At 43.8% G+C, this 26,873-nt stretch overlaps 2 protein-coding genes across 2 annotated transcripts; both read left to right on the top strand.

The window, feature by feature from the left end:
* Positions 1 to 4,240: 4,240 nt before the first annotated feature.
* On the top strand, positions 4,241 to 5,179 carry LOC121167281 (olfactory receptor 2H1-like). The gene has a single exon (XM_040996723.1). It carries the CDS (start codon positions 4,241 to 4,243, stop codon positions 5,177 to 5,179), a length of 939 nt encoding a protein of 312 aa, XP_040852657.1.
* An 18,798-nt stretch (positions 5,180 to 23,977) lies between these two features.
* LOC121167298 (olfactory receptor 2H2-like) lies at positions 23,978 to 24,916 on the top strand. The gene has a single exon (XM_040996742.1). It carries the CDS (start codon positions 23,978 to 23,980, stop codon positions 24,914 to 24,916), a length of 939 nt encoding a protein of 312 aa, XP_040852676.1.
* Positions 24,917 to 26,873: the final 1,957 nt, after the last annotated feature.

Below are 26,873 nucleotides of genomic sequence, written 5' to 3'. Positions count from 1 at the left end.
CTGGACTCCTGGGATCCCTTCCGGCATCACTTCACCATGACTCCTTGTTCCTTGCAGTGCCAGAAGAGAAGCTGGCTCACTGGACAGAGGGGTCAGAGGGAACAGAGGCTGCAGTGCATGTCTTCGCACAGAAAAGCAGAGCAGTGGTGTCTTCTGGTTAATACACAGTGCTATGGGCAGCCTGCCTGCCTTCAAGTCTTAGTTCTAGCTGTGTTACTATGAGAAAATTAGCAACCCTAACCTCAAGTCCTTTCCAAGGAACTCTGCCCCTCCACACTTTGCTTTTAATTCCGATTGTGACAGATGAACAGAGGCTCCAATGAGTCCAGGAACTCCGTGGGAAAGCCACAGCAGCAAGGCTGCTAGGAAATTCTGATCTACTTGCAGGTAAGAAATTTTTTTCCACCTTACAGCCCTTCACCTTCCTCACATCTTCAGTAGGGAAGCCATCAAGAAGATCAGATTTGTTAACAAAAGCTTAGAATCCAGACCTTACTCTTTGGGGCTGTGTAGATTTGGGCAAGTTATTTAACCTTTAATAGGGTCGTTTATTCTTTCACAAAGGCAGGATGATACTACCCACGTGGGAGAGGAGTGTTGTGAGAACCAAGCAAAAGGGCATGTTTATCTGTGTCTGTTGTGCAGGAAGCATGCAGTAAGTGACACCCGTGAGAGTTACAATGTGCCTGATCTGATTGGTTCAGAAAACAGAATCAGGGTCTGATTCCATGAACAATAGAATCAATGGGGTAGTAATAAAGTAGGTGAAATAAGAATTATCGACTTTATTTATTCATTTTTTTTAAGAAATCATACCCTCTGATCTGGTATCCCAAGCAGCACCCTCATTTCTATGTTAAACATTCACCCTAGTTTTTTTCAACCAAAAAGTGATTTACTAAAAATACTATTAATAATCAAAACAATAGTAATTGTCTCTCCTGGAGCAAAGTAGATATGAGCACAGTGCAGAAGGCATTTAAGTTGTAACTTCTGCTCAAATTTCACAAAACAATACCCTTCAGCTTTCAATGACATAACCCGATAAACCCATCACAAGTTGAAGATAATTGTTACGTTGGAAATGTATTTCGCACATCCAACCAATAGACCATTGCTAGTCTGCCTAAAGCATGCTCATCAAATACAATTTTATAATTACATGTTGACTATCATATGCACACACACAAACGGACATTTTGTAGACATTATGGAAGGCAAAAACATAAGACACAGTAACCAAAAACTGCTGGTCACACCATAGCCTGACATCTGCCCATGTGACTGTGGCTGATGGGGAGTGACGGCTCACTGCCACTGATAACAAGAATATCATGCCACAGATTACTGTCCCAGCAAAGGGGTGAAAATCTGTATATTACATTTATACCATAACAAAATCAAAAAGATAAGCTATAAGTCAGTGATCATTTATATTTTAAAAACCAAAGGCAAAAAAAAAATAACTTTCCCATAGAATGAAAAAAACAATGAATGAAAGGCAAGGATGAGAAGACACAATCGGGGCTGGCCTGGCAGTGAGCAGTCTAGTCCCATGTGGGTGCAGGCTCAAGTTCCGGCTGCTGCACTTTCTGTCCAACTCCCTGCTAATGGCCTGAGCAGGTGGCAGAGGATGACCCGAGATCTTAGGATCCTCCTTCCAGATGACAGACCTGGCAGGAGATCCTGGCTCCCAGTATCAGACCACCCAGCTCTGGCCATTGCAGCCATTTGGGAAGTGAATGGGCATATAGAAAATTTTCCCTGTCTCTCTTTTTCTCTTTAACTTTGACTTTCAAGTAAGATAAACTGACTTTGTCTGTATCAGCAATGTCAGGGCACACTTAAATAACAGACTGATGGAATCACGACTCCTTATGAAGGATTATACTATTGTAGCAATGTGGGGAAAATCAGTAGCGGGTGGCATTTTGGAAGGGGGGAAAACTCCAGTCTCTACGAAATTGTACCATAAAATTCAAAAATTCAAAATAAAAATTTACCAAAGAAAAACTAAATCTTAGAGAGAGAAACAGAAGTAGACTGGACAGAAATGAAAGACTTGGAATGTCACTTTTAAGTACACACACAAAAGACATGTGGTGATGGGGTGGTATTTTCTACCAGTTTGTACCCTCTTATCCGTCACCTTACTCAGTTCCTCATGTTAAGCATCAAGTGGCCACTACCTCCCACCCACTTGTAAGTTGTATAGTCATATATTTTTGTTTTATTTCTCTTCAGTTCTTGGGGTCTTCTGGTAACATCCAAGTACTCTCCAAAGAAATCATTCTCCACTGTAGCCTAGAAGCCTTGCTGGCATGGACAGATCATGTTCTCCAGCATCTAGAAACAGGCTCCTTCGATCAGTATTACGGAACAGCTTGCTAAAGAGGGCAGTGTCAGGCACTAACACAAAATACAATGGTTTTATTTTTATTTGTGTGTTTGTTTTAGATGAATGGCAAGTAAACAGAGATAAATAGATGACAGAGATCTTCCATCTTTTGGTTCACTCAGCAAATGAATTACAATAGCCAGGGTCCAGCCAGGAGCTCAACTTAAGTCTCAGAGACCCAACTGTTTGGGTCATCATCTGCTACCTCCCACGTTGCACATTAGCAAGAAGCTAGAATTGGAAGCAGAAATAGGAATCAAATCTGAGCACCTCAATGTGCAGGCATCCCAAGTGGTCTCCAAATGCTTAACTACAACATGTGAATTCTGACTGGATCCTAGGTGAAAAATAAGTGTTCTTTCAGATGATGTTATCGCACAGTTAACAAAAGAGGCCCTTTACATAAAAGTACTTTATCAATTTTAAGTCTCTTGATGTGATTCCTGTGTACTGCTTAACACAACAAAACCTCCTGAAATATTAAAGAGTAAAAAGACAATGTGCACAACCTGCTCACACATGACTCAGACTAAATAAGATAACATGCAAATACACTGAGGGGCAATGATAATGAAAATGCTAAATATTGGAAAGTCATGATAAAAGGTTTTTTTGAAAGATTTTATTTTATCTTTATTACAAAGTCAGATATACAGAGAGGAGGAGAGACAGAGAGGAAGATCTTAGGTCCAATGAATCACTCCCCAAGTAACCACAACTGCCAGTGCTACGTTGATCCAAAGGCCAGGAACCAGGAACTTCTTCCAGGCCTCCCACATGTATGCAGGGTCCCAAAGCTTTAGGCCATCTTCGACTGCTTTCCCAGGAGCTGGATGGGAAGTGGTCCTGCCAGGATTCGAACCGGCGCCCATATGTGATCCCAGCATGTTCAAGGCAAGGACTTTAGCCACTAGGCCACAGCACCAGGTACCATGATAAAAGTTTTATAGGAGGCCTAAAAACTGCTCTTGCAAATTTTTCTCTAAGTTCCAGCTTAATTGAAATTGAAAAAGTTTTCAACTGTATATAAAGAAAATTAAACTCACCTTATTCAAAGCCAAAATTCTACTTAAAATATCCCAGCTCTGTTTGGTGAACTTTACCTACTAATTTTCAATTCTTACTGAACTTTTGGTATTATAGAACCAAACTGATATTGTACTTTTTCTTATATTTCCACAACACACAGAATGAAAAGTGAAAGTGAGGGCTTAATAATCTTCAGATAAAATATTTGCTTTCAATTTAACAACTATTACACCTTCTTAAATGGCAATGATCATTTAACTGATCTTGCTGCAGATTCAGTAATTTCACATAAACGAGAAATCTCAAAACTCGATACTTGTTTCTCTGGTTGAGTTTCTGGCAAAATTGTAAAGTATGTAAAATGTAAATTATCCTAACAATTTTATGCTTACACTAGAAAACAGAGTAATGTAAAGGATCAGGAAATTTACTCAACACATACTACTTTTTCAATTCTATCCACATATAAAGGGAAATTCAATAGCACAGTTTTCAGATAATCACAGGCACTCAATAAATGGTTGCTGAGTTAATTCGTGTCAATTAACTAGTTAATAAATATCTTACATCAGCCAAATTTTCCATCAACCCGTAAAGCAGAGGTACCAGATTGAGACTTCAATCACTGGCTGGCACACCTGTGGCTTGCTCACTCCCATGAAACATTGAACCAGGAAGAATTGGAAGAAGAAAAGTAGCTTCTGGATGATGAAGACACTGAATGGGACCCTGAGTGACCCAAGTAAGAAGAAAAACATCCATATGGCATAATCTGACATATACGAAGCGCGTTCAAAAGACAGGAGATACACCATGGGCAACCAGACCTCCCCAGAAGGCTTCATTCTTCTGGGCTTCTCTGAACACCCAGAACTAGAAAAGATCCTCTTTGTGGTTGTCTTGCTTTCCTACCTTCCAGCCCTGGTGGGAAACATGCTCATCATCCTGCTGTCTGTGCTGGACCCCAGGCTCAGCTCTCCCATGTACTTCTTCCTCTGTAACCTCGCCTTCCTGGACCTCTGCTTCACCACAAGCTGTGTCCCCCAGATGCTGGTCAACCTCTGGGGTCCAGACAAAACCATCAGCTTCCTGGGATGCTCGGTGCAGCTCTTCATCTTCATGTCCCTGGGGACTACCGAATGCATCCTATTGGCAGTGATGGCCTTTGACCGCTATGTGGCTGTGTGCCAGCCCCTTCACTATGCCACCATCATCCATCCTCGCCTGTGCCGGCAGCTGGCCTCTGTCGCCTGGATCATGGGGCTAATCCAGTCTATAGTCCAGACCCCACCTACCCTCCGTCTGCCCTTCTGCTCCCACCGGCAGATAGATAACTTTTTATGTGAAGTCCCTTCTCTAATTCGACTCTCCTGTGGAGATACCACCTACAATGAAATCCAACTATCTGTGTCAAGTGTCCTCATCTTGGTTGTGCCTCTGAGCCTCATCCTTGTCTCTTATGGTGCTATTGCCCGAGCAGTGCTGAGAATTAACTCTGCTGCAGCATGGAGAAAGGCACTCAGAACCTGCTCCTCCCATCTCCTGGTTGTCACTATTTTCTATAGTTCTGTCACTGCCGTCTATCTCCAGCCCAAAAACCCCTATGCCCAAGAGAGGGGTAAGTTCTTTGGCCTCTTCTATGCCGTGGGCACTCCTTCCCTCAACCCTCTCATATACACCCTGAGGAACAAGGAGGTAAAGAGTGCACTCAGGAGGTTAGTGGGGAATGATGTGGAGCTCAGGGAACCCTGAGGAAGACCTGCTCCATGTCTGTTCTAAATTAAGTTCCTACGTGAGCTTTGAAAACTGTTTTTCTCAGGCATTACCTTCTCTGTACAAACCTGACCCAGTGCATGGATTCACAATGTGACCATATAGTGTGCAAGTGGAAAAGGGTGAGAAGCCAGGTTAAGAGGATGTACTTGCAACCACAATATACCTTAAATTCAAATATTATGCTGTCCATTCTTAATCTCCATTCAATTTTACTGTCTTGCACAAGAGGTATGGATGGTGATGGGTCAAACCAGAATAGATCATGGAACTTAAACGATATTTGCATGAGCCGGGACTGGGAAGAGAACAGGTTGGGCCAGGCCACAGCATCCACTGGTACACAGATGAGCCAGAATAAATTATGAACCACGGGAGTCCAGGTAAGTGTGAGCAGTGGCACAGGTGTCTGGGTCCTCTAGCCATGTAGCTGTGGCTTGAAATACCTGGGCTGGCCCAGACTTCCTACTGGGATCCTAGGTCCCCATCCACTGCTGCAGGGAGAGGGTTCTGTGCTTATGGACAGCCCTAGTGCTTACCAATGTTGGGCTCCTCCTGCTGGTGGCCCAGTGGCAAGCTCTTATGTCTTGCGGGTATTCAATTACTGCCTAGAGATTCCCAAGGATAAGGCCACAATATGTGTAGGTGAGGAATTAATCCTGAGGGACACCCAGCAAGGGGGCCACTGTATTTGCAGGTAAGTGAGGGGACTGAAACCAAGTGGTCTGGAGGAGAAGAGAACTGAAGATATTTTTGGATCTGACTGACGCACCAGCCCACATGGAATCCTGGGTTGGGCTTGTTAGCATTGAATATGGTTGACCACCACATGCTATTGGTATTGGGAGAGGTTCTGATGCAGGAACTTGGCAACTCTTCTATTGGGACATAGTCCCTGCAAGTGAGTATAAGAACCAAGAAAGGGAGCAGCCAAGACCAGGCCAGGTAACGGTACCCATCAGCTTACCTTTGGCTCAGGTCTGGGGCAAGCCAGGCTGGGCCAGTTCATATCACCCACTGGCAAATCCGAGAGCCAGAATGGTATGTGGGTCATGCCAGGTCAGGCCACAATACCAGCCAGTTCACACTAAGGCTGGAACTGAGAGCTAACTGGGCTGACTAGGCTGTAGTTCCTATCAGCATGAGCTGGAACAGGGAGTGGGGTGGGTCAAATTTGGCCAGGCTATAGTACCCAATGGCAAATGTGAGGTGTGATGGATCTGGCTTGAAGTACCCAACCAGCACATTTAAGACCCAGGAGAATGGGAAAACCCAGTAATGGGGGCTGCAGGAAGATCCCCTGATGGACTACTATTCCCACTGCTGAGATTGAGAGCTGGGATTGGGGGAAGACCAGGGCCAGGTAGAGATACAACACCTGTTGGTCTGCATGTAAGCTGGATCAGGGACAAGCCAGGCTGGGTAGACTGTACTTACTGCTACATACAAAAACCAGATGGGGTGAAGGATGGTTGAACTCTGCCACAGCATCAGCTAGCAAATGCTGGCACAAGGAGAAAATTTGTTCAGCTAAGCTATGGTACCACCTGGAGACTGTAAGTGGGGAGTTGGGCCAGTAGAGAAAGAGTGACCACCTCCCTCTTGGGTTGCCACTCCCCACTGGTGATAATGAGAACCAGGACTAAGACAGGCAAGTCTAGACAGGGTAGCACCCACCAGAGCATGTGTGGGTTGGATAGTGGGGCTGGTTGGGTTGAACAAGGCTTCAATGCCCATTGACAGGTATGAGAACTGAATGGGATATGGGAGAGACAAGACAAGTCTACTATACACACTGACAAGCAGGGAAACTAGGGCAGGAAGCAGGCCCGGTGAGGGTACTGCGGGTCACTCTGACTAGGCTACAACCCCAATGATTTACATAGGGGCCGGGTGTGCAGGGGGCTGGATCGGGCTGGGCTGCAACACCCATTAGTTTGCAGAGAAGACAGGGCAGGAGACAACTGACCCAGCAATTGCAACTAATAATGTGCAAGTAGGACAATTTAGGCAACAGACTGTGCTGGACCCCGTATTGGCAAGCACACATTTGAATTAGATTTAGAATTAGATTTGGGATCACCTCAGATGAAGTTTCTCTGGGAATCTCCCCAACTTAATCACTGGACTCATAATCCCTACCATGGAGGAAATTGCAGATTCTATGGTGTGACTGTGGAATATATGTGTCAGAGCTGGACCTCTTCAGTGGCTTAGGCAGAGCAGTGGACAGCATATCCAGATGCACATGGAGGATATGGCAGTACATTGGAGCCTGCAGAGGACACATGGTACCAGAACAGAGGACAGAACAAATCAATCAACTACCCGAACAAAGAGTTGGCAGTAAATACCCGAGAAAACAAAGACTCTAAGGTGGACTATGTCAACCAGTGGAGTCTGGAGAGATTTCATCAAGATTAGAGTGGCAAGATCAGCAGCAATACAGAACTGTTGAGCTATCAAAACCACTTGAACAGAACCACAGAGCATGCCCTACGTCAGGGGCCCTGGGATGGTTGGGAGGCTGCATATGACTTCTCCCCTTGCCTCTCCCTTCCCCCTAGATAAAGGAAGTAAAAAAGAGAATGTCAAACCAATGGTCTCACAAATAAAAAAGGCTAAAAGACCTGGTGCTAGAGAGAGCTAAGATTGGGGACAGGCCATGCCAGGCAGGGCTATAGCACCTGCTGGCACTCACAAGCTCCAAGGCTGGGAGTGGCCTGGGAAGGGACCATTGGAACATTGCTGCTAGGCTACAGTGCCCACTGGTAAGTGTGAAAGTCAGGGCTGAGGGCAGACTAGGTTGAACAAAGCAGCAGCACCAGCCAGCACATCCAAGATCTAGGGCTGGGAGCAGGCCTGGTAGGGGAATTGTGGAACTGTCCTGCTAAGCCACTGCTTCCACTGGTGAGCGTGAGAGCTAGGTCTAGGGTGGGCCTCTCTGGGCAAAGCTGCAGCAACCACTGGCTAGCAGGTAGGCTGGGGCTGGTAGTGGGCTGACTGGGATAGGCCTCAGCACCTGACAGCAAGAGCCAGGTCTGAGTGGAAGTCACATAGGCTGGACTACGGTATTCCCTGGAAAATCCAAGATCTTGGGCTAGAAGCCAGCTTGGTAAAGGAACTGTGGGCATTCCCCTGCTAAAGTGCAGCTCCCACTGGTGACTATGAGAGCCAAGGCTTGGACTGGGCCAGACTAAACAAGGTGGAAACACATGTTTGCATACTTGTGAACTGGGTCTATGGGTAAGTCAAGCCAAGCCAGGCTACAGCACCCATGGGTGTGCATGAGAGCTGGATGGGATGTGCACCAGGCTAGGCTAGGCTGCAGCACATGCCAGCATGTACAAAAACCTGGGGCTGAGGGTGGTCACTGGGGGTTACCCCAACTTGGTCACAGCACCCTTAACCTGCATGGGGACCAGGCATATGGTGGTCTGATTAGACTGGAGTGCAGCATCCACTGGTTTGCATGAGATATGGGGCTAGCTCTCTTGCGCTTTCCTTTTTAAGGGAAAACTGCTCCTCTTTCATGAACTAATCACAATCCAAAGGACTCATCTAAGTCACCCAGCCAAAAGATAATCACTTGATGGGTTAGGTTTCAACATATGAACTGGGGAGGGCATAAGCACTTAACATATCACACACATATCTTCCTTTTCCACAAGGTCCCTTCAGATCACTTGCTCCTTCTTACATTGCTCCATCTCTGCTTTCTTTTCTCCTTGAAATAACAAATGAGTAAAGGAACTAAAGTTCAGCAAATTAGTAATCACATACAAGTGTACACAATGGATTGTTAAAACCAAAATATAGACTGTTTTTCTTACTCCAGCAACCTTTCAAATGTATACAGCTGTTAGCAAACAGTCCTTGGCATGGAAATAAAGGTGGAGTATAAAAAAGAAACCTTTACTATTTTATTCCTGGTATTTCCTTCATACCCAGCCAACAAAGGATAACATCCCACAACCTCTGGACTGTAATAAGATGTTCCAATGAGTACTTTGTTGCTAACACATAAACACAACATAATGAACATGGAACTCCCTTTTCCTAGATAAGACTTTCTGTTCTTATCTGTCATGGTAGGTAAGCATTAGCCAGATGGAAGTGAGTTTCTCTTTTTCTGCAACATAAATCTACCCCTTAATAGGAAACCCTAACATAGCGGTATGTCAAGAAGTCTGAATTGTGCTTTCCGATGCTTCCATGATTTTTCTGTTAAGCTACGTCTGGAGGATACGTATCCGTTTCTCATCATCTGACTCCATCAACAACAAGGGCAGTTCCTCATGGGGCTTCACCACCTTCAGAGTGGTGTGGATGGGCTTCACGTTGTCATCACTCTGACATTAGAGCCTCTTCCCAAGCTTTAGGATCTTGGAGTACAACAGAAAGACGTGATCCTGCGTGGAAACTTGGGTCTTAGATCAAATATTCACCAAACCTTATTCTAGGTTGGCAGCAGAAGTCAAGAAGTCATTAACTTCCGTTCCCCACGGATCCACATCCAGCTAATGGTACACATGTAAGAATATTCATAAAGAACAAAAGTAAAAGCATTTTCTTAGATGGAAGATGAAGAAATTTGATCACCAGCTGACTTTCCTTTAAAAGAACACCAGGAACCAGTGTTGTGGTGTATCCAGTAGATACTCATCTGAAGTGCCAGCATCCCCTGTGAGTACCAGTTTGAGTCCCAGCTGACCCACTCAGCTCCCTGCTAACGCAACTGGAAAAGCAGCAGAGCATGAACCAAGTTCTTGGCACCCTGCCCCGATGTGGGAGACACAGAAGCAGCCCCTGGCTCCTGGCTTCAGATTGGCCTAACTCTTGTCATTGCAGTCATTTGGGGGCTGAACTAGTAGGTGGAAGACCTTAATTTTTAAAAGAAAAAAAGGAAAACAAAAAGATTTTCTTCAGAGAGAAAAGACCTGAAACCAGAGAGAAATTTAAAATACCTTGAAGGAAGAAAGTGATGGCTGTCTACATACATAAAACAGAGTATTACTCTTCTTTAGAGTTCTTTAAAATATGTCACAATTTTGGAACCAAAGTGTGTAAGATTCACTGGGTTTATATAATAACATATATGAGTCTTGGTGGTCTCTCTTGTGGGGACCAGGACTCCAGATGTGACATCCGTGCCAAGAACTTTGGGACACAGGGGGTGCAGAGGTGAGATGAACCAATGCACACTTTATTGAATTTTTCTGGGCTTCTTATACCAATTTTTTGCAGGACAAGCAGGTTGGTAAAAGTTACAAGTTAACTGAACAATGGTATGCAAACTACTCCAACAATAGATCACAAGGGATTAGGGGCAACAATTACTAGCCTCCTCCGAGGAGGAGCTGGATGGATAAACAGGAGTTACAGGAATCAACACTAGTAAATAAACAGATCTAACTAGAAAAAGAATCTAACAGAACTTTGCTTGTACTCAGATACTTTTAGGCCACAATCACTAAAGGAAGAAGGAGGTCACGAAGATGCCTCGCACCTCTCCACACACAGTAGTTGGCAAGGTTTATCTGCAGTCCCAGCAGGGAGTCTGCTCCCTGCAACATTGTATCAGTTTGCTGAGAAGAGTTGAGATTCAGAGTCCTAAGGCATCATGATCTGGTTTGGGGAGGGAAGATCTCCAGAATTAGTAAATCTCCACATATGATAACTACAAAATAAAGACCAAAAAATGGACAAATAGATCTCTGAATGTATGATGCTGAGGTTTCTGTTTTCTACATGAAGCGATAAGCTTTTAATTCTAAGTAGACAGTGAAGGCTTCTGTATTTATATGGCCAGTCCAAAAGCGTCCAAGACGACACAGCGGCCTCAGCAATAATGGAAGAGTTAACACCTCTAAAAATGGCCTTGTTCATAAAAGAAAAATTAAGCCTGAAAAAAATCATTAGAATTAACATTTTATAGAACTCTGGAAATTAACCAAAGGCGTGCTGCAATCTGAAGAATGTTCATTCAGAAATAATGACTGGGTCTCACCAAGAACACTCAGTTCTGTGGCCTGCCTTGCCCCACCCAGCTTCCCCTTGCAACACTCGGGAGAAGCCTTTAAAATGAACAGCACGTAAGCACAGTGGGAACCAGCACAGAGGAAACAGCTAAAGGTGAAAGAAATTTCAGATCCCTCAACATCCAAGCTAACAGAAAATTGTCATTTTACTTGTCTGTTGTTTCCCAAAACTCATAAAACTAATTGCTGTACAGAGACAGACTAATCTTTTCCTGGCGGATAATCGCTAAAGAAAATTAGGCTTCCTGACCTTGTGGCAGGAGGAACCCAGGGGTCAGCTGCAGGGTTCGGGTGAAAGGAGCCCTTAGCAGCATGGCGGCTGCGAAGGGTAGCTGAGCTGGGTGAGACCCAATGCTTGGGACTCTGGCCACGGACACACCGACACACCGTCACTATGCCATGAGTGAGTCCTGGGCTTTGGGTAGCTAGCACACCCAACTGGCACCAGGCTCCACCTGCTGGCCACCCAGCGCCGAGCGTTTGGGATATGTAATCACTGCTGAAGAGACATCCATGGATATATCCAATGTCAGTGTAGATGAGGGATGAATCCAGTGTGACTCCCAAAGCGATGGGGGTCATTGAACTTCCTGGCAAGCGTGGGGAGTAAGACTTGGTGGTTTGGAGGGGAAAGTCTGAATGATCTGTTTGGGTCAGACTGATTCATCAGCCCACATGGGAGTCCTGAGATGGGCTGTTAGCATAGAACATCGCTGACTGCCACATGCCAGTCCACACGAAAGCTATGGCTGAGGGCCTGTCTGGCAGGGCTAGGTACCAGTACCTGACTGTCGGAACAGGGGATGGGTCACATTAGGAAGGGTCATGACACCAACCAGCATGCAAGAGAACCAGGTCTGGGGGTAGATTATGTGGGAGATGTATTGAGCCAAACCATGTAGAAATACAAGTCCCGCTGGTTACACAAAAATTGGGATGGTGATGGACTGAGCTAGGTGTGGCCATGGAACTGGCCATCACTCACGGGTAAAGGGTCCAATAACAGTCTGAGCAGGTCCAGGCTGCAGTACCCACACGTGCATTCTAAAACAGGGTATGGAGCGGGCTGAAACATCCAACAGTAAGATCCGGAATGGGCTGAAGGTCAGTCAGGAAAGACCACTGTTCCTGCTAGGGCAGGAGGTAGACTAAGTAAGCTCAGCCCATGGACCCACCGGTATGCGCGAGATCTGACTTTGGGAAGGAGCACTCACGGCCAGCAAAAGGGATACACAAAGGGAGGAGGTAGCCCTGGGCACCAGCCTTCCCACTGCCACCCAGTGGGGAAGAAGCTGGGGGGTTAACCCTCTGGTGTCAGGCCCCATTCTGCAACTTTGGGGGCTCCAGCCTCCCTAGAATAAAATTCCTGAAGAATCCCTTTAGCTTTCAGCCTATACAAGCTGCAAGACCTCCAAATTCCTCACCTTAGTCGGGATGGGAGTGGGAGTGGGGTTATGACCTAGCACAGGGTCTAAGGAGCTGTTATGTTACCACATTACTGCATTGTCCTGAGAAAGAGCCCTGGCCTAATTGGAACCTCCACACTCAAGCTCTTGCTGCATTTGGCCAGCCTGACCCTCCTCAAGTCCCCAGCTGTGAAACACTTTCTTCCCAACAGTACATGAAACATTTTTCCAGGTAAATCATTTGATGGATAATAAAACAAGCCTCAATCATTTTAAAAGAACAAACGTCTGATTAAGTATTGTTTTAATTACACAGACTAAAACTAGAAATCAACAACAACAAAAATACAGCAAACCATATAACTATACATGGAAATTAGGCAACTTACTCTCAAATAAACAACGGGTTAAAGAAGTCAAGGAGATAATTGGAAAATTCCTTGAAGTCAATTGAAAAGGGAACACAACATGCCAAAACCTTTAGATGTGGAAAAAGTAACACTAAGATGAAAGTTTATAGCTACCAAAGTACACACTAAAAGAAAAATCTGAACATACAACTTGTTGCTGCACTTCAAGGAAATAGAAAAAGAAGAATATATAAAATTGAAAATGAATAGGAAGAAATAAATAATAAAACTTAGAACCCAAATATATAACATGGAGATTAAAATGGTGGTACAGGGCCTGGCGTGATGGCACAGTAGTTAAGGTCCTCGCCTTGCATGCCAAGGACCCCATAAGGGCGCCGGTTCTAATCCCAGCAGCCCCGCTTTCCATTCAGCTCCCTGCCTGTGGCCCGGGAAAGCAGTCGAGGACGGCCCAAAGCTTTGGGACCCTGCACCCGTGTGGGAGACCCGGAAGAGGCTCCTGCCTTCAGACTGGCTCAACTCCAGCCATTGCGGCAGACTGGGGAGTGAACCATCAGACGGGAGATCTTCCTCTGTCTCTCCTCTCTGTATATCTGCCTTTCCAATTAAAATAAAAATCTAAAAAAAAAAAAAAAAATGGTGGTACAAAATTCCATGAAATGAAAACAGCATATTCTTTGTATTCTTTGAAAATAAAACTGATAAGCCCTTAATTTGACTTACCGAGTAAAAAGAGAGAGCAGATTCATGTACACAGAATAACAGAAGAAAAATGGAGACATTACCACAAACACCACAAAATGTAAATGATCATTAGAGGATACTGTGCACAACTAAATGGTGATCAGTTCATTCATCCAAGAGATGTGGACACATTTTTGGACATAGACACTCTACCATGACTGAATCACAAAGAACACCTAAATATACCTAATAAATATCAATCAAGTCAGTACTTTCTTTAAATCTCCCAGCAAAGGAAACCCCTGAACAAGATAGTTTGTAACTGAATTCTACAAAATATTTAAATAATTAATATTAACCATCCCAAATTATATAAAAATAACAGAGTAAATAATATTTCCAAGTTAATTCTGTGATCAAAATACCTTGACACTAAATCAGACAAGGACACAACAGAAAAATGAATATACAGGCAAAAATCCTTGGTGAGAACTGATGCAAAAATATTGAACAAAATACCAACAAATTGAATTCAATAGCATGCTATGAAGATAATTTACATGAGGAAGCAAGATAACACCATACTGTTGAAAGGATGATTCAATATATACAATTTAGGAATAAAAGGAACATACTACAATGTAATATAAACCATATATAAGAAATCAACATCTAGCATTATATTAAATGAAGAAAGTAGAGAACTTTCTCTGTAAGATCAAGAACAGGACAAGATGTCCACTTCACCACTTTTACTCAACATTGTCTGGAGGTCCTAGTCATAGCAATTAGGCATAAAAACAATAATAATAAAGGGCATCATTCTGGCCAGTGTTTGACACAATGGGTTAAGCAACAGCCTGTGATGCTGGCATCCCACATGGGAACCAGTTCATGTCCCAGTTATTCCACTTCCAACCAAGCACCCTGACAATGTGCCTAACAAAGTGGAAGCTGGACCAGGTATTGGGACTGTGCCACCCATGAGGGAGAACTGGATGGCATTCCACACTTCTGGCTTCATCCAGGATTTTCTAGTCTCTTGTGCAGTGAACCAGTAAATGGTTTCATGTGCGCACTCTCTCCCTCCTTGCTTTTCAAGTAAATAAAAAATAAGTCTTTTAAAACATATATCCACATAAGCATATATGTATATATATGTGTATATATACATATATATATATATATAACTTTAAAACACATTACAAAGCCTCAGTGATTAAAATAGCAAAGTATTGGCATCAAACACTATCTGTAGACCAATGAAACAGACTACAAATCTTAGAAGTAAACCCATACATCTATAGCCAACTGATCTTTGACAAAAGTAAAAAGAACATGATTAGGAGAAAAGATAGTCATTTTAATAAGTGATGCTAGGAACATTGGCTACGTATAAGAAGATTGACATTAGACCCTTGTCTCTAATCCTTTACAAAAATCAGTTTGAAAGGGATTGAAGATCTAATTGTGAGATCTGAAATCCTGAGACTATCAGGAGAATACAAAGGGAGAACATCTCAGGATATTGGAATAGACAAAGAGTTTAATAATCAATAAAAATTCAGAGGTGCGATGTCACAAAATAGTAGAGTTTTGTTTTTAAGATATATTTATACTATCTGAAAGAGATTTACAAAGAATGAAGGAGAGACAGATGTCCCATCCTCGGATTCACTGCCCAAATGGCCATAACAACCAGAGCTGAGCTAGTCCAAAGCCAAGAACCAGGAGCTTCTTCCTGATGTCCTTCATGGGTGCAGGGGCCCAAGGACCTGCACCATCCTCTGCTGCTTTCCCAGGTGCTTTAACATGGAGCTGGATCAGAAGTGGAGCAGCTGGACTCAAACTGGTTTCACCTATTATGCCACAGCACAAGCACCAAACTAAAGAGCTTTTACACAGCAAAGAACACAACCAACAGAGAAACAACCTACAGAATGAGAGAAACCTATAGAATGAGAGAAAACAATGCAGACTACACATCTGACAAGGGGGTAGGGAGGGGCTAGTTGCCAGAATATATAAGTTATTCAAAGAAATTAACAACAAGAACAGTTCCTTTAAAAATGTGCAATATACCTAAATAGACATTTCTCAAAGGAACATCTACAAATATGCAATAGTTACATTTGAAAAATGTTCAGCATCACTAAGCATCAGACGAATGCCAATCAAACCCACCAAGGCTATTATCAAAAAGACAAAAGATAACAAGCGTTGGCAAGACTGTGGAGGCAAGAAGCCCTTGCACACTGCTGGTGAGAATGTAAATTAGCAGAGCCATTGTGGAAAAGAGTACAGAAGTTCCTCAGCAAACTGGAAATAGAAGCACCCTATGACCCAGCATGCCCACTTCTGGGCACGTAGCCCAGGGAAATGCAATCTGTCCATAGAAAACACATCTGCATCCATGCTTACTGCAGCACCATACACAATAAACAGGAAATAAAAACAACCTTGGTGTCCACCCACTGATGAACGCATAAATAAAATGTCACTCTTAAATACAACGGAATATTACTTAGCCATAACAATGATGAAATCTTGTCATTTTCAACATGGCAAAGAGAACTGAGGGTCATTCTGTTAAGTGAAGCAAGCCAAGCTCAAAAAAGAAAAATATCACATGATCTCACTCATATACATACGATCCCATAGAAGTTAAAAATAGCATCATGGTTACGACAGTGTGGAAAGGAAAATGAGGAAAGGAATTTGAGAAAGGCTGATTGACATGTAGTAGGGCATAGCTAGATAGGAGTTAGAAATTCCAGGGTTCTACTGCACAGTAGGGAAACTACTGATAATATTAGTGAATGATACACTTTGAAAAATAATACACTGTTGAAAAAGACCAGGAGATATGATTTGGGGATGTTTCCACATAAAAAAAAAAATCTTGAAAGCTTGAGCACATAAACATAATGCCCCTGACTAGATATAATGCAAAGTACACATGTAACAATATATCACACAGTGCCCCATAAATATGTGCAATGATACAGCTGCTAAACATTTAAAATAAAAATCTAAAACAAAGATAAAATAAAATTATAATATAAACAATTATTTGTACTGAGATGGAATTGTCTCTTTTTTTCAGTTTTATTCATTTTTTTTTAATTTAAAGTCAGATTTCCACAGGGAAGGAGAAACAAGAGAAAGATCTTCTATCTGCTGGTTCACTCACCAAGTGGTCACAGTGGCCAGAGCTGAACTGAACCAAAGCTAAGAGACAGGAGCTTCTGCCAGGCATCCCACATAAGTGCAGGGTCCCAAACTTTGGGCCATCCTCTAATACTTTCCCAGGCCACAATCAGGGAGCTGGGAAAGAAGTGGAGCAGTTTAGGACAAGAACCAGTGTCCATATTGGATTCCATTACATGCAAGGAGAGTACTTTAGCTTTCCCAGACCTCAGACAAGGAACTAGAATGAAAGTGGAGCAGCCATACACAAACCAACACCCTTATGGGATCTTGGCACATGCAAGGTGAAGATTTAGTCACCAGGTACCATGTCAGGCCCATGAAATTATTTCTTAACAAATGAGCAGAATGATGTACTATGTTAACAGTTTTTAAAATTAAAAAAAAAAATGCTACAAAGTTAGAACTATTTATATCTGTATGGGTGTGCCAGCTAGCAATATGGTAGCTCCAAATTCAACTTCAATCGTTTCTCCATATGGGTAGACAGTATTCCCTTAGTGAGCTGTCCTTTGCGGTGAGTAGGACATTAGCTTTCTCAGCTAGGAGTTCTGCACGAGAACTGAAAGACAGAGAGGCATCTCTTGTTGGGCCCACTGTCAGCCCTGGGAATACGGTATCAAAAGCATGTATTTAGTCTGCGCCCCTAATTCCTGGTACAACTATTCAAACTCTCAAACTTTTCTAAGAAATACAAGTTCTGAGGGAAGCTTTTGTCCTGATATTTGGCCTTTGGCCTTGGTCCATGACACAAAGCTTCTAACTGGTTGGAATCAGCAAAGTACTTGGAGTATTTGTGTTCAATTGATGTGATTCATGGCCTCTAGGTGAAATGTTCCAGATTCTTGAACTTGTAATTGACACATGAAGCAGGGCAACCTGGTAAGATTCTGGACAACATGTGGCATCTGACTGTGGCCACAGGTCAGTCAGAACTGAATCAAATCAAATGACAAGTTAGAATCCACTGGAAAATATCTTGGTCTTCACGAGAGAGAAACTGACACTGCAGTAATCCAGTGTTGAAAATAGAGTAAAAAAGAATCAATTTGAGTCTTTTCTTCTGTTCAACAGGACCCTTATTCAGTTCATAGCACTCAAATACCCTGGAATTTGAATACTGTATCTGAGAACTCATACCCAGAGTATGGTCCCATGTTGAGGCATGAACTGTACACATTCTGGAAGGCTGAACAGTCAGTGGCAGTTAGTTTACTTACAGAATACCATGTGGTCAGATCCATATATACCTTAATTCTTCCACCAAAGCACCCACTTTCATTAGTCCCTTATACCAGTCCTGACTCGTTGCAGTTTGGATGGCTAATGTGAACTGTTACCCAGTAGTCATCTCTTTCACTGATTGTTTTATGTCTCTTCCGTTGTAGCTGCCCTCTGGTGGGCTCTGGGGTCCTCCCGTCCCGCGGAAGAAATCACCCGACACTTGAGAGAGTCTCCAAGGTGCTTTATTCCAATCTTCCATTGTGTCCGTTAACTCCGTTGTGACCATTATGACCATTATGACCGTTACGACCATTACGACCAGCCCTTCCCTCGCCAAGCCCCCCGCTTATCTGTCAAACCTGACCAATCAACTTAAAAATAACAGAGGCACACCAATCAGGGCAAAGGGCCAATCACAGGGCAGGAAATGGTTAGTGCCCCCAACAGTGGGCAGTAGTGTGCAGGTAAAAAAAAATAGTCACCCTTCTTTCTCATCCTCATAGATCCATCCACATATATCTCTTCCCCAAGGTTCCACTGCCCCTGATCCTCCAGACCTTCTCCTTCCAAACCCTTGACCAACCTCCCAAGCTGGCTGCCACTGCCCTTGGATTCATGTACCTTCTACCCCCAGACCACTTTCCTTTTCCGAACACATTGACCAGGAGCATCACCCAGAGCTCTACCCACTGAGATGATTTATCTATTGTAGTCCACAGCTACCTGTGAATGCAACTGCAATGCGAAATTCACCTTTAGCTCACACTAATGAATTGTGCTGATCCATTCATTAACCAAAATTAGTCTCATTTTTCTCCATCAGCTTATCACAACTTTCCCCTCATTCCATGGTGAAGACAACCACAAGCTTTTGAAAAACCTCCCATCAGAAGGGGTGTTGATTTTTCCCTCATCCTTGAATCTGGGTTAATCTATGACTGTTGAAAACCAAACATTGTGGCAGAAGTGACACCATGCCACATCTGAATCCAATCTGTGATGATGGGATGTTACATCTCCATCTTTTGGAATCCTGAGTCACCATATGAGAAGTTTGACAGTTATGCCTAGAAACCCATATTGAAAGGTTCTGACAGTGTCAAATGAGCCCAAAGCACAGGAATAGCCCAAGAGGACAGGCATGCCTGAGACTCTGGAACAGTCTATCTGCCAGATCAATTCCTCCAAGTAGGGTCCAGCGCCAGCATAATGATTAATGTCCTCTCCTTGCACATGCCGGGATCCCATATGGGCAACAGTTCTAATCCTGGTGGCCCTTCTACCCATCCAGCTCCCAGCTTGTGAACTAGGAAAGCAGTCGAGGAGGGCCCAAAGCCTTGGAATCCTGCACCCACCTGGGATACCTGTAAGAAGCTCCTGACTCTTGACTTCACAATGGATCAGTTCCAGTCAGTGCGGCCACATGATGAGTGAACCATTGGAGAGATCTTCCTCTCTGTCTCTCCTACTCTCTTTATATCTGACTTTCCAATAAAGATAAATATAATCTTTTAAAAAAATTCCTCCAACTAATCATAGCCAATGAAAAAAACAACGTAAAATTCACACGGCCAAGCTCTTTTTGACTTATTAGACCTCACCCTGTGATATATAATCAAATGGCTTTTGGTTTTAGTCAAAAAGTCTTAGAAGTTTGTTTTTAATGCACTGATAAATTACTGTAGCACTCTCATAAGCCAATCGTGAGAGTGAAGAGAGAGGTACTGAGATAACAGAAGGAATGACATCAGGATCCAGGCCTGTACCTCTGTACCTTCCATTCTGCCTATTTGCACCAGCATATGCTTCTTCTATGTAAGAAGTGACAATGCTTTAACTCCCTGACATAACTGTTCAATTTGATGGAACCCAGTTCATGATGGACAGTGCTAGCTACAGTCATTTAATGTTCCTTAGTCAGTTGCTCTGTCACTAGCACAGCCTAGTAACAGGACAAGAACTGTTACCTCACAACATATTCTTTCCATTCAACAAACTGTCTAAGCTTAACCAAGAACCCCAAAAATGCACATTGATTCTCCTTCAAAAGCTTTACAAAAATGTGCTAACACTGATATCTCCAGCACCTTAGAGTCTGCTGGGACAGAAGACCAATGCAGCCACGCTGTTAATATAATGATCCAGAACAGCTACACAATGGCCAACATGACATTTATTCACAGACCCCAGGGTTTCCTACTCTAACGCAAGAGAGGCACGATAGTGAATGATCCAGGCTATACAAGGATCAGATTATTGTCCTAAGTATTCTCTAAAACCCTAGAGTCTAAAGATTCTCTGTTACTACAGTGTGATTCATCTCAGAGACTGAATTAAAGGAAAAGGAGGAAACTGAGAACTTCGAGAAGTGGGGTCCTGGGTCAGGTGTTGTGGAACAGCAGCTTAAGCCATTGCTTACCGCACACATATCTCATAGGGAAGTGCATAGTTTGAGACCTGCCTCCACTTCCCATGCAGCTTCCCAAGAGTACACACCTCAGAAGACAGCAGGTGATGGTTCAAGTAATTCAGGCCATGAAAGCCATATGGGAAAAACTCCATCTGGCTCTCCAGCTTCTGTGGGCATTGGGGCGTGGGATGGGAGATGCACAAAGAGTTGAAACAGTAGATGAAAGGTCTATCTATCTATCTATCTATCTGTCTATCTATCTATCTGTCTATCTATCCCATGTGCCCACCCTCTCTCCTACAAAGACACAAGTCAATGTTGGAAACCCTGCAGTCACTGATGGGAAGAGGAGAGACATTGTCCCTTCTCTTCCCAGCTGACAGAGCAGTCAATGACCTTTGTACCCACCACAGTGATGACTCTTGCTGGTGTATTTCCTCTAGCTATTCCCCTGACCCTTACCATAGTTAGTATCTAATTAATTACCTGTGGGCTGTGGAACCCTAGAGTCTTAACAGAAGTAATGAGCTCTTTCTCCCAATGGGACGCAAGTCCTGGAACCCTTCCCTCCACCATCCTTCCAGGTCAACTTTGAAGCCCTCTGGAGCCCCTATAACAGAAGCAAACATCCTCCCAGAAAGGGGGAGAAGGCTAGTGACAAAGGCTTTCCCAGCAAAAGGTATCTGTGATCACTGTCAGCCTCATTTTCCCTGCAGACGTGGAGGGCACAGGCATCTGGGTGGCACACAGGCTCAAACAGCAGCTCAGATGCTTACTAGCCATGTCACCTTGCCACATTATTTCAGTTTTCATTGATTCGTTTCTTCATAGTGAAAGAAAATATTATAAGGCATGGGGTAGTGAGGGACAATCAGAACTCTGCTGGTAAAGGCACAGTAAGTTCTACTGGGGAAAGGCAGTAATAATGTTGATAATGTTTCCTGGACCTATTCCTGCCATGTCTGATTCAAGCTACTAATGATTTAATAATTTTCATAAACTTTTTAAAATGTAATAATCATGCATGCATGTGTTTATAACTGGATGGCAAGCATTAGCAGTCACTATCACCAGAAAACAAACTGCCCACTCAAGACTGCCCAGTCCTCTTTGCCGATGTTTTGTTCTTGCCCAAGTAGAAACTGTGCACTAATTAAGAGTTTGTCTTAAGGGAAAGCCGGCATCAGCAAAGATTTTCTGTCACTACTGGTGAGTACAACACTTGGCTTTCTATGAGATATCAATTTCCAGTTAATTGTTGAAGACTCATAGGTCCTCAAAATTAGAGAAGCTTCAGAGTTAAACAGACTGCATAGTCCTAGTACTTGCTAGGTAGATGGTCCCAGACAAATTTACTCATGTTCTCTGAGATTCTTTATTATCTGGTAAAACTTGAAGCTCTTTCTTACAGAGTTGCCGTGAGGACCAGATGCACAGAGACTCAGTGAGCATGCTGTTTGCCACACAGCACATTCTCAGCAAATGGTAGCTACTGCCACCAATTGCAGGCAGAGATCACTGGACCATCATAAACCTCTTCCCCTCTCCTAGCACAATGTTGATACCTTGGGGATCAAAGAATGAAAAGGTGCACACACCAAAGAAGGAATATGTCAGAAAGAAGTGGACTAGGAGAAAAGGTTAAGCAAAGAGTGGGACATTTCTGATCAAAAGAGGGAAAGAGGCAGAATCACAAAGGAAGACATACTCTAAAGAGATTCAGAAATAAGAGGAAGGGAGTGAAATGCCAGGAGAACTGAAACAAACATGCAGAATGACAACTGATAGATGAATAGGAAACAGCTTGTTTTCCTTTGTTAAGGCTACATACAAAGAAATCATTTCAATAAGAAAACAAAGGAGGAGATGATGACTAATGGGCATGGGGTTTCTTTTGGGGTCATGAAATGCTCTACTTGTTAGATTTCTTGCACCCCTTGTGAATAGATCTGGCATATAAAATGATGGTTTAATGGTATGTAAATCACCTCAAAAATAGAATAAATGAGTAATCAATTAAAATTGAGAATGGAGGTTATGTCTTGTGGTTGGAAATTAAGACTTTAGGATGGAGGTAGAATGGGATATACAGGATGTAGGGTGGGATATACAGGGGCTTCTAAAATGCTTGAAACTTTTGCACAGTTCCTTCACTAGCATTAGAAAATGCCAGATATTCTTTAAACTAGACATTTCAATATGTAGCAGTAGTTTTTAGATTAAAGAAACTGTCTACTAAGCAAGAAAGATGAGAACAACAGGAGGGAAGAAAAGAAGGCAAATGCAGAAAGTTTGGCAGAAACGAGGGACATGGTGGAATGTAAACACAGATGGGGAACCTGTGGTAGGAACATACTCATGTCACCCCACAACCTCCCCTGGCACTTCACCAGGAGCCCCACACCTGCCCCACCCACACCTCTCTCTAACGTCTTCTAAGACAACAGAACCATAAGTTCCTATCTCTCAGCTGCCAGAGTGGTTGCAGCCTCTCACTGCCATCGCTGAGCTGAACTCACTACCCTGCACTTCTCTTATAGGAAAAAAAAAAAAAAAAGGAAGAAATAGCCAGTGACTTCCTCTGGCCAGCTTGTCCTAATGCATCCAAGCAAACTGCATCTTTACCTTACAGGTATTCCCTCTCACTGGCCCAGCTCACTGGGGCTGCTGGTCTTTAGCGTGTGGCATTTGGGGGCAATGTTCTCTTGAACTCAACAGGAATTTCAACATTCATAGGACAATCTCACCACTTACCTTGAAGGTGCTTACATCAGGACAGAGTATGTGCACTAGTTGCCACAAGCAGGACAACTGGTCTATTGGCGGCTTGCTAAAGAAGAGAGGTGAAGATGATAAAAATCAATTTCTCCATGAGTAAAGAGGTCTCTTGAAGCAAAACAAAATCTCTTTCCAAAGATAAAACATGTCACCTCAAACTCCCACTCAGAATGAATGAAAGGTAAGGAGTTCAACAGACTGCATCCAGCTCAGAGAGGAACAGCCAATCCCACAATGTGTGATCAGAAAACCCATCCAACATATGTCACTTTGCAGGCTCCTCCAACACATCAGAGCTAGCCTAGCAGTCAAGAGAGTGCTGTGCAGTCATTTCTGCTGAATGAATGAATGAATGAATGAATGAATGTGTTCCGTCTATTTCTTTCGCCCTACACCAGGGAATCAGGCACCCTATGAGGTGTCATCTGTTGTCCAGCATGTTTTGCTTTCCTCCTTCTGACCAGATGTTTGACCAGAAGGCACAGAAGAAGAGGAGCTGCTGGATGCTGATGTGCCTGGGAATCAGGGCTAAAATGACCAGAGACAGAAGGGAAATGTCCACCTGAAACAACACCCCTGAGAGGCTTTGCAGCTTGTTGAATCACACTGGCTTGACAGCCTCAGCCCTCCTGCATCTTCACAGGAGCCACACCATGGGCAACCAGACCTCCCCAGAAGGCTTCATCCTTCTGGGCTTCTCTGGACACCCGGAACTAGAAAAGATCCTCTTCGTGGTTGTCTTGCTTTCCTACCTTCCAGCCCTGGTGGGCAACACGCTCATCATCCTGCTGTCTGTGCTGGACCCCAGGCTCAGCTCTCCCATGTACTTCTTCCTCTGTAACCTCGCCTTCCTGGACCTCTGCTTCACCACAAGCTGTGTCCCCCAGATGCTGGTCAACCTCTGGGGTCCAGACAAAACCATCAGCTTCCTGGGATGCTCGGTACAGCTCTTTGTCTTTCTGTCCCTGGGGACTACCGAGTGCATCCTGCTGGCTGTGATGGCCTTTGACCGCTATGTGGCTGTGTGCCAGCCCCTCCACTATGCCACCATCATCCATCCTCGCCTGTGCCGGCAGCTGGCCTCCGTGGCCTGGGTCACTGGACTGGTGGAGTCATTGGTTCAAACCCCACCTACCCTCCGTCTGCCCTTCTGTCCCCACCGGCAGGTGGATGACTTTGTGTGTGAGGTCCCAGCTCTAATTCGACTCTCCTGTGGAGATACCACCTACAATGAGATTCAGATGGCAGTGGCCAGTGTCATCATCTTAGTTGTGCCTCTCAGCCTCATCCTTGTCTCTTATGGCGCCATTGCCCGAGCAGTGCTGAGAATTAGCTCTGCAAAGGGCCAGAGGAAAGCTTTTGGAACCTGCTCCTCCCATCTCCTGGTTGTCACTCTCTTTTACAGTTCTGTCATTGCCGTCTACCTCCAGCCCAAAAACCCCTACGCCCGGGACAGGGGCAAGTTCTTTGGCCTCTTCTATGCCGTGGGCACTCCTTCCCTCAACCCTCTCATATACACCCTGAGGAACAAGGAGGTAAAGAGTGCACTCAGGAGGATGCTGGGGAGAAATGTGGAGGTCAGGGAAACCTGAGAGAGCATCGCTTGGTGTGCATTCAGACCAGGAGACTCTACATGCTTTCATCATCTCATCTATGAGCTTGAATTCTACATCCCCACCTCTGGTTTTCCTGATACATCTGCACCAGTCTTCATCTCCCTCATGCTGTTCCCTGATTTTACCCTTCCCACCCCTAACTCCCCATCTCAAGTCACAGGGTCACTGATGCTTCACCTCCAGTTCTAATTATTATCAGGTTCTCTTTGCTCTCGTGTTTCCCTTCCCCCTTACTTTGATACTTGGTTTGTGTTTTCTATTTTCTGTCTCAAATATCAGCAAGAGAGAAGCCGAGTTTCATAAACTCATCTGTAGTACTGTGTTAGAACTCAACTCCATGGGGCCAGTGCAGTAGGTTAACCCTTCACCTTCAAGTGTCAGGATCCCAAAGAAGCATCAGTTTGAGTCTTAGCTGCTTCACTTTCCATCCAGCTCCCTCTTTCTGGTCTAGAAAACAGCAGAGAATGCCCAAAAGCTTGGGCCCCAGAAGCTCCTGGCTCTTCGCTTCAGATTAGCTCAGCTGCAGTCATTATAGCCATTTTGGGAGTGAGCCAGCAGATGGAAGATCTTTATCTCTGTCTTTCCCTCTCTGGAAATTTCCCTTTCCAAAAAAAATAAATAAATCTTTAAAAAAAAAAAAACACTCAAATGTAGTCTATTACTTCCTGTCAGGCAGTGCTCAAATAAATACATGCTCCTCCTTTCACGCCATAAGCAAGCATTCCAATGCTGCCAGTGAAGGCAGAATAAACCCTTAAGGATTTTTTTAAGCCAGAACATTTCAATCCTTCACTCCTTATTTCTTCTGTTAGAATGCCCACAAATAACAGCTCAGAAAGGGAAATGTCTCAATCAATTAAAGCCTAAGATTTCAGTTCTATGACTATTTCAATAATTAACATTTACTTCAAAGTTATCATAAATGCTGTATTTATTCATTGCTCAGCCTGTATATATAGGTGTCATATATGAGACAACATGACCTAAGGGTTAATGTTTGGGCCTTCAGGATAATTTTGATGATGCGTCTTTGGTGCCATCTATTGGCCATATGTGGTATCATTCATGCACTCCACTATCCCCCGCCCTGCAACACCTGACCCACACTCCTCCAGGGTCATCAGTACAGACCCTACTCTTCTCAGATAACTGTCATTACCATTATTATTGCTGCACACTAATTATTATTCTAGATGCCATTTAGAGTAACTTACTTACAAGGCTCATTTAATCTTTACAATAATACTAGGATGCAGATAATAGTATTCATCTATTATTAACCTTTTTCAGAGGCCGACGCTAAGATGTCATTAGCAGCTTGCAAATGTCCAGGCCAGAATTTGAGTTGTTGCCTTTTAACACAAACAATGCTTCTCCAGCCCAAAGGAGACACACCGGCTTCTTAAGAAATCCCTCCTATGTAGGCATACATCAGACCTGGTCCCCCAACTGCCCTCAAGTAGGAATCGTTCAAATCCTTCAAAACATCCACAGGAGCAGGAAGCTCCTTGGAAGGAGCCTTGATACCATTTATGGAGTGTCTCCAGGCTTCATTCCTCCCCCGACCCGCCCTGACACTAGAGTGAGGAGCCCAGAAACTCAGAAAACTGACACGCAGTTCTATAAATGGGTAAGCTGATTAATTAGCAAGTCAATCTTACTCTCCAAAGAACATGTAAATGTTTCTGGGGTCCCCAGCCCACAAAAGCAGTCTCCGAGCTCTTCCATAGCATATTGTCTTTGGGAACATGCTGATAACACAAGAAAAAGGAAAAATCCTAGGATTCTTTCTATTCCCTACATCAAATGACTTTGGTTTTTGACACCCACCCTGGCACCAGCCCACAACAGCGGCTTTATTGTGTCTTAATCCTAATCTTCATCCTGGTTACCTCTGTGTTAATCTTGCTGCTTCTTCAGTCTCACTGATTTA

Source organism: Ochotona curzoniae, unplaced genomic scaffold (genome assembly GCF_017591425.1).
Source record: "Ochotona curzoniae isolate NIBS_2020 unplaced genomic scaffold, NIBS_Ocur_1.0 patch361, whole genome shotgun sequence".
In the NCBI taxonomy this organism is placed as follows: Eukaryota; Metazoa; Chordata; class Mammalia; order Lagomorpha; family Ochotonidae; genus Ochotona; species Ochotona curzoniae.
This window is presented reverse-complemented; position numbering and strand designations above follow the sequence as displayed.

Coding starts and splice junctions, on each gene's coding strand:
- LOC121167281 (XM_040996723.1), top strand. CDS start 4,241: ATGGGCAACCAGACCTCCCCAGAAGGCTTCATTCTTCTGGGCTTCTCT.
- LOC121167298 (XM_040996742.1), top strand. CDS start 23,978: ATGGGCAACCAGACCTCCCCAGAAGGCTTCATCCTTCTGGGCTTCTCT.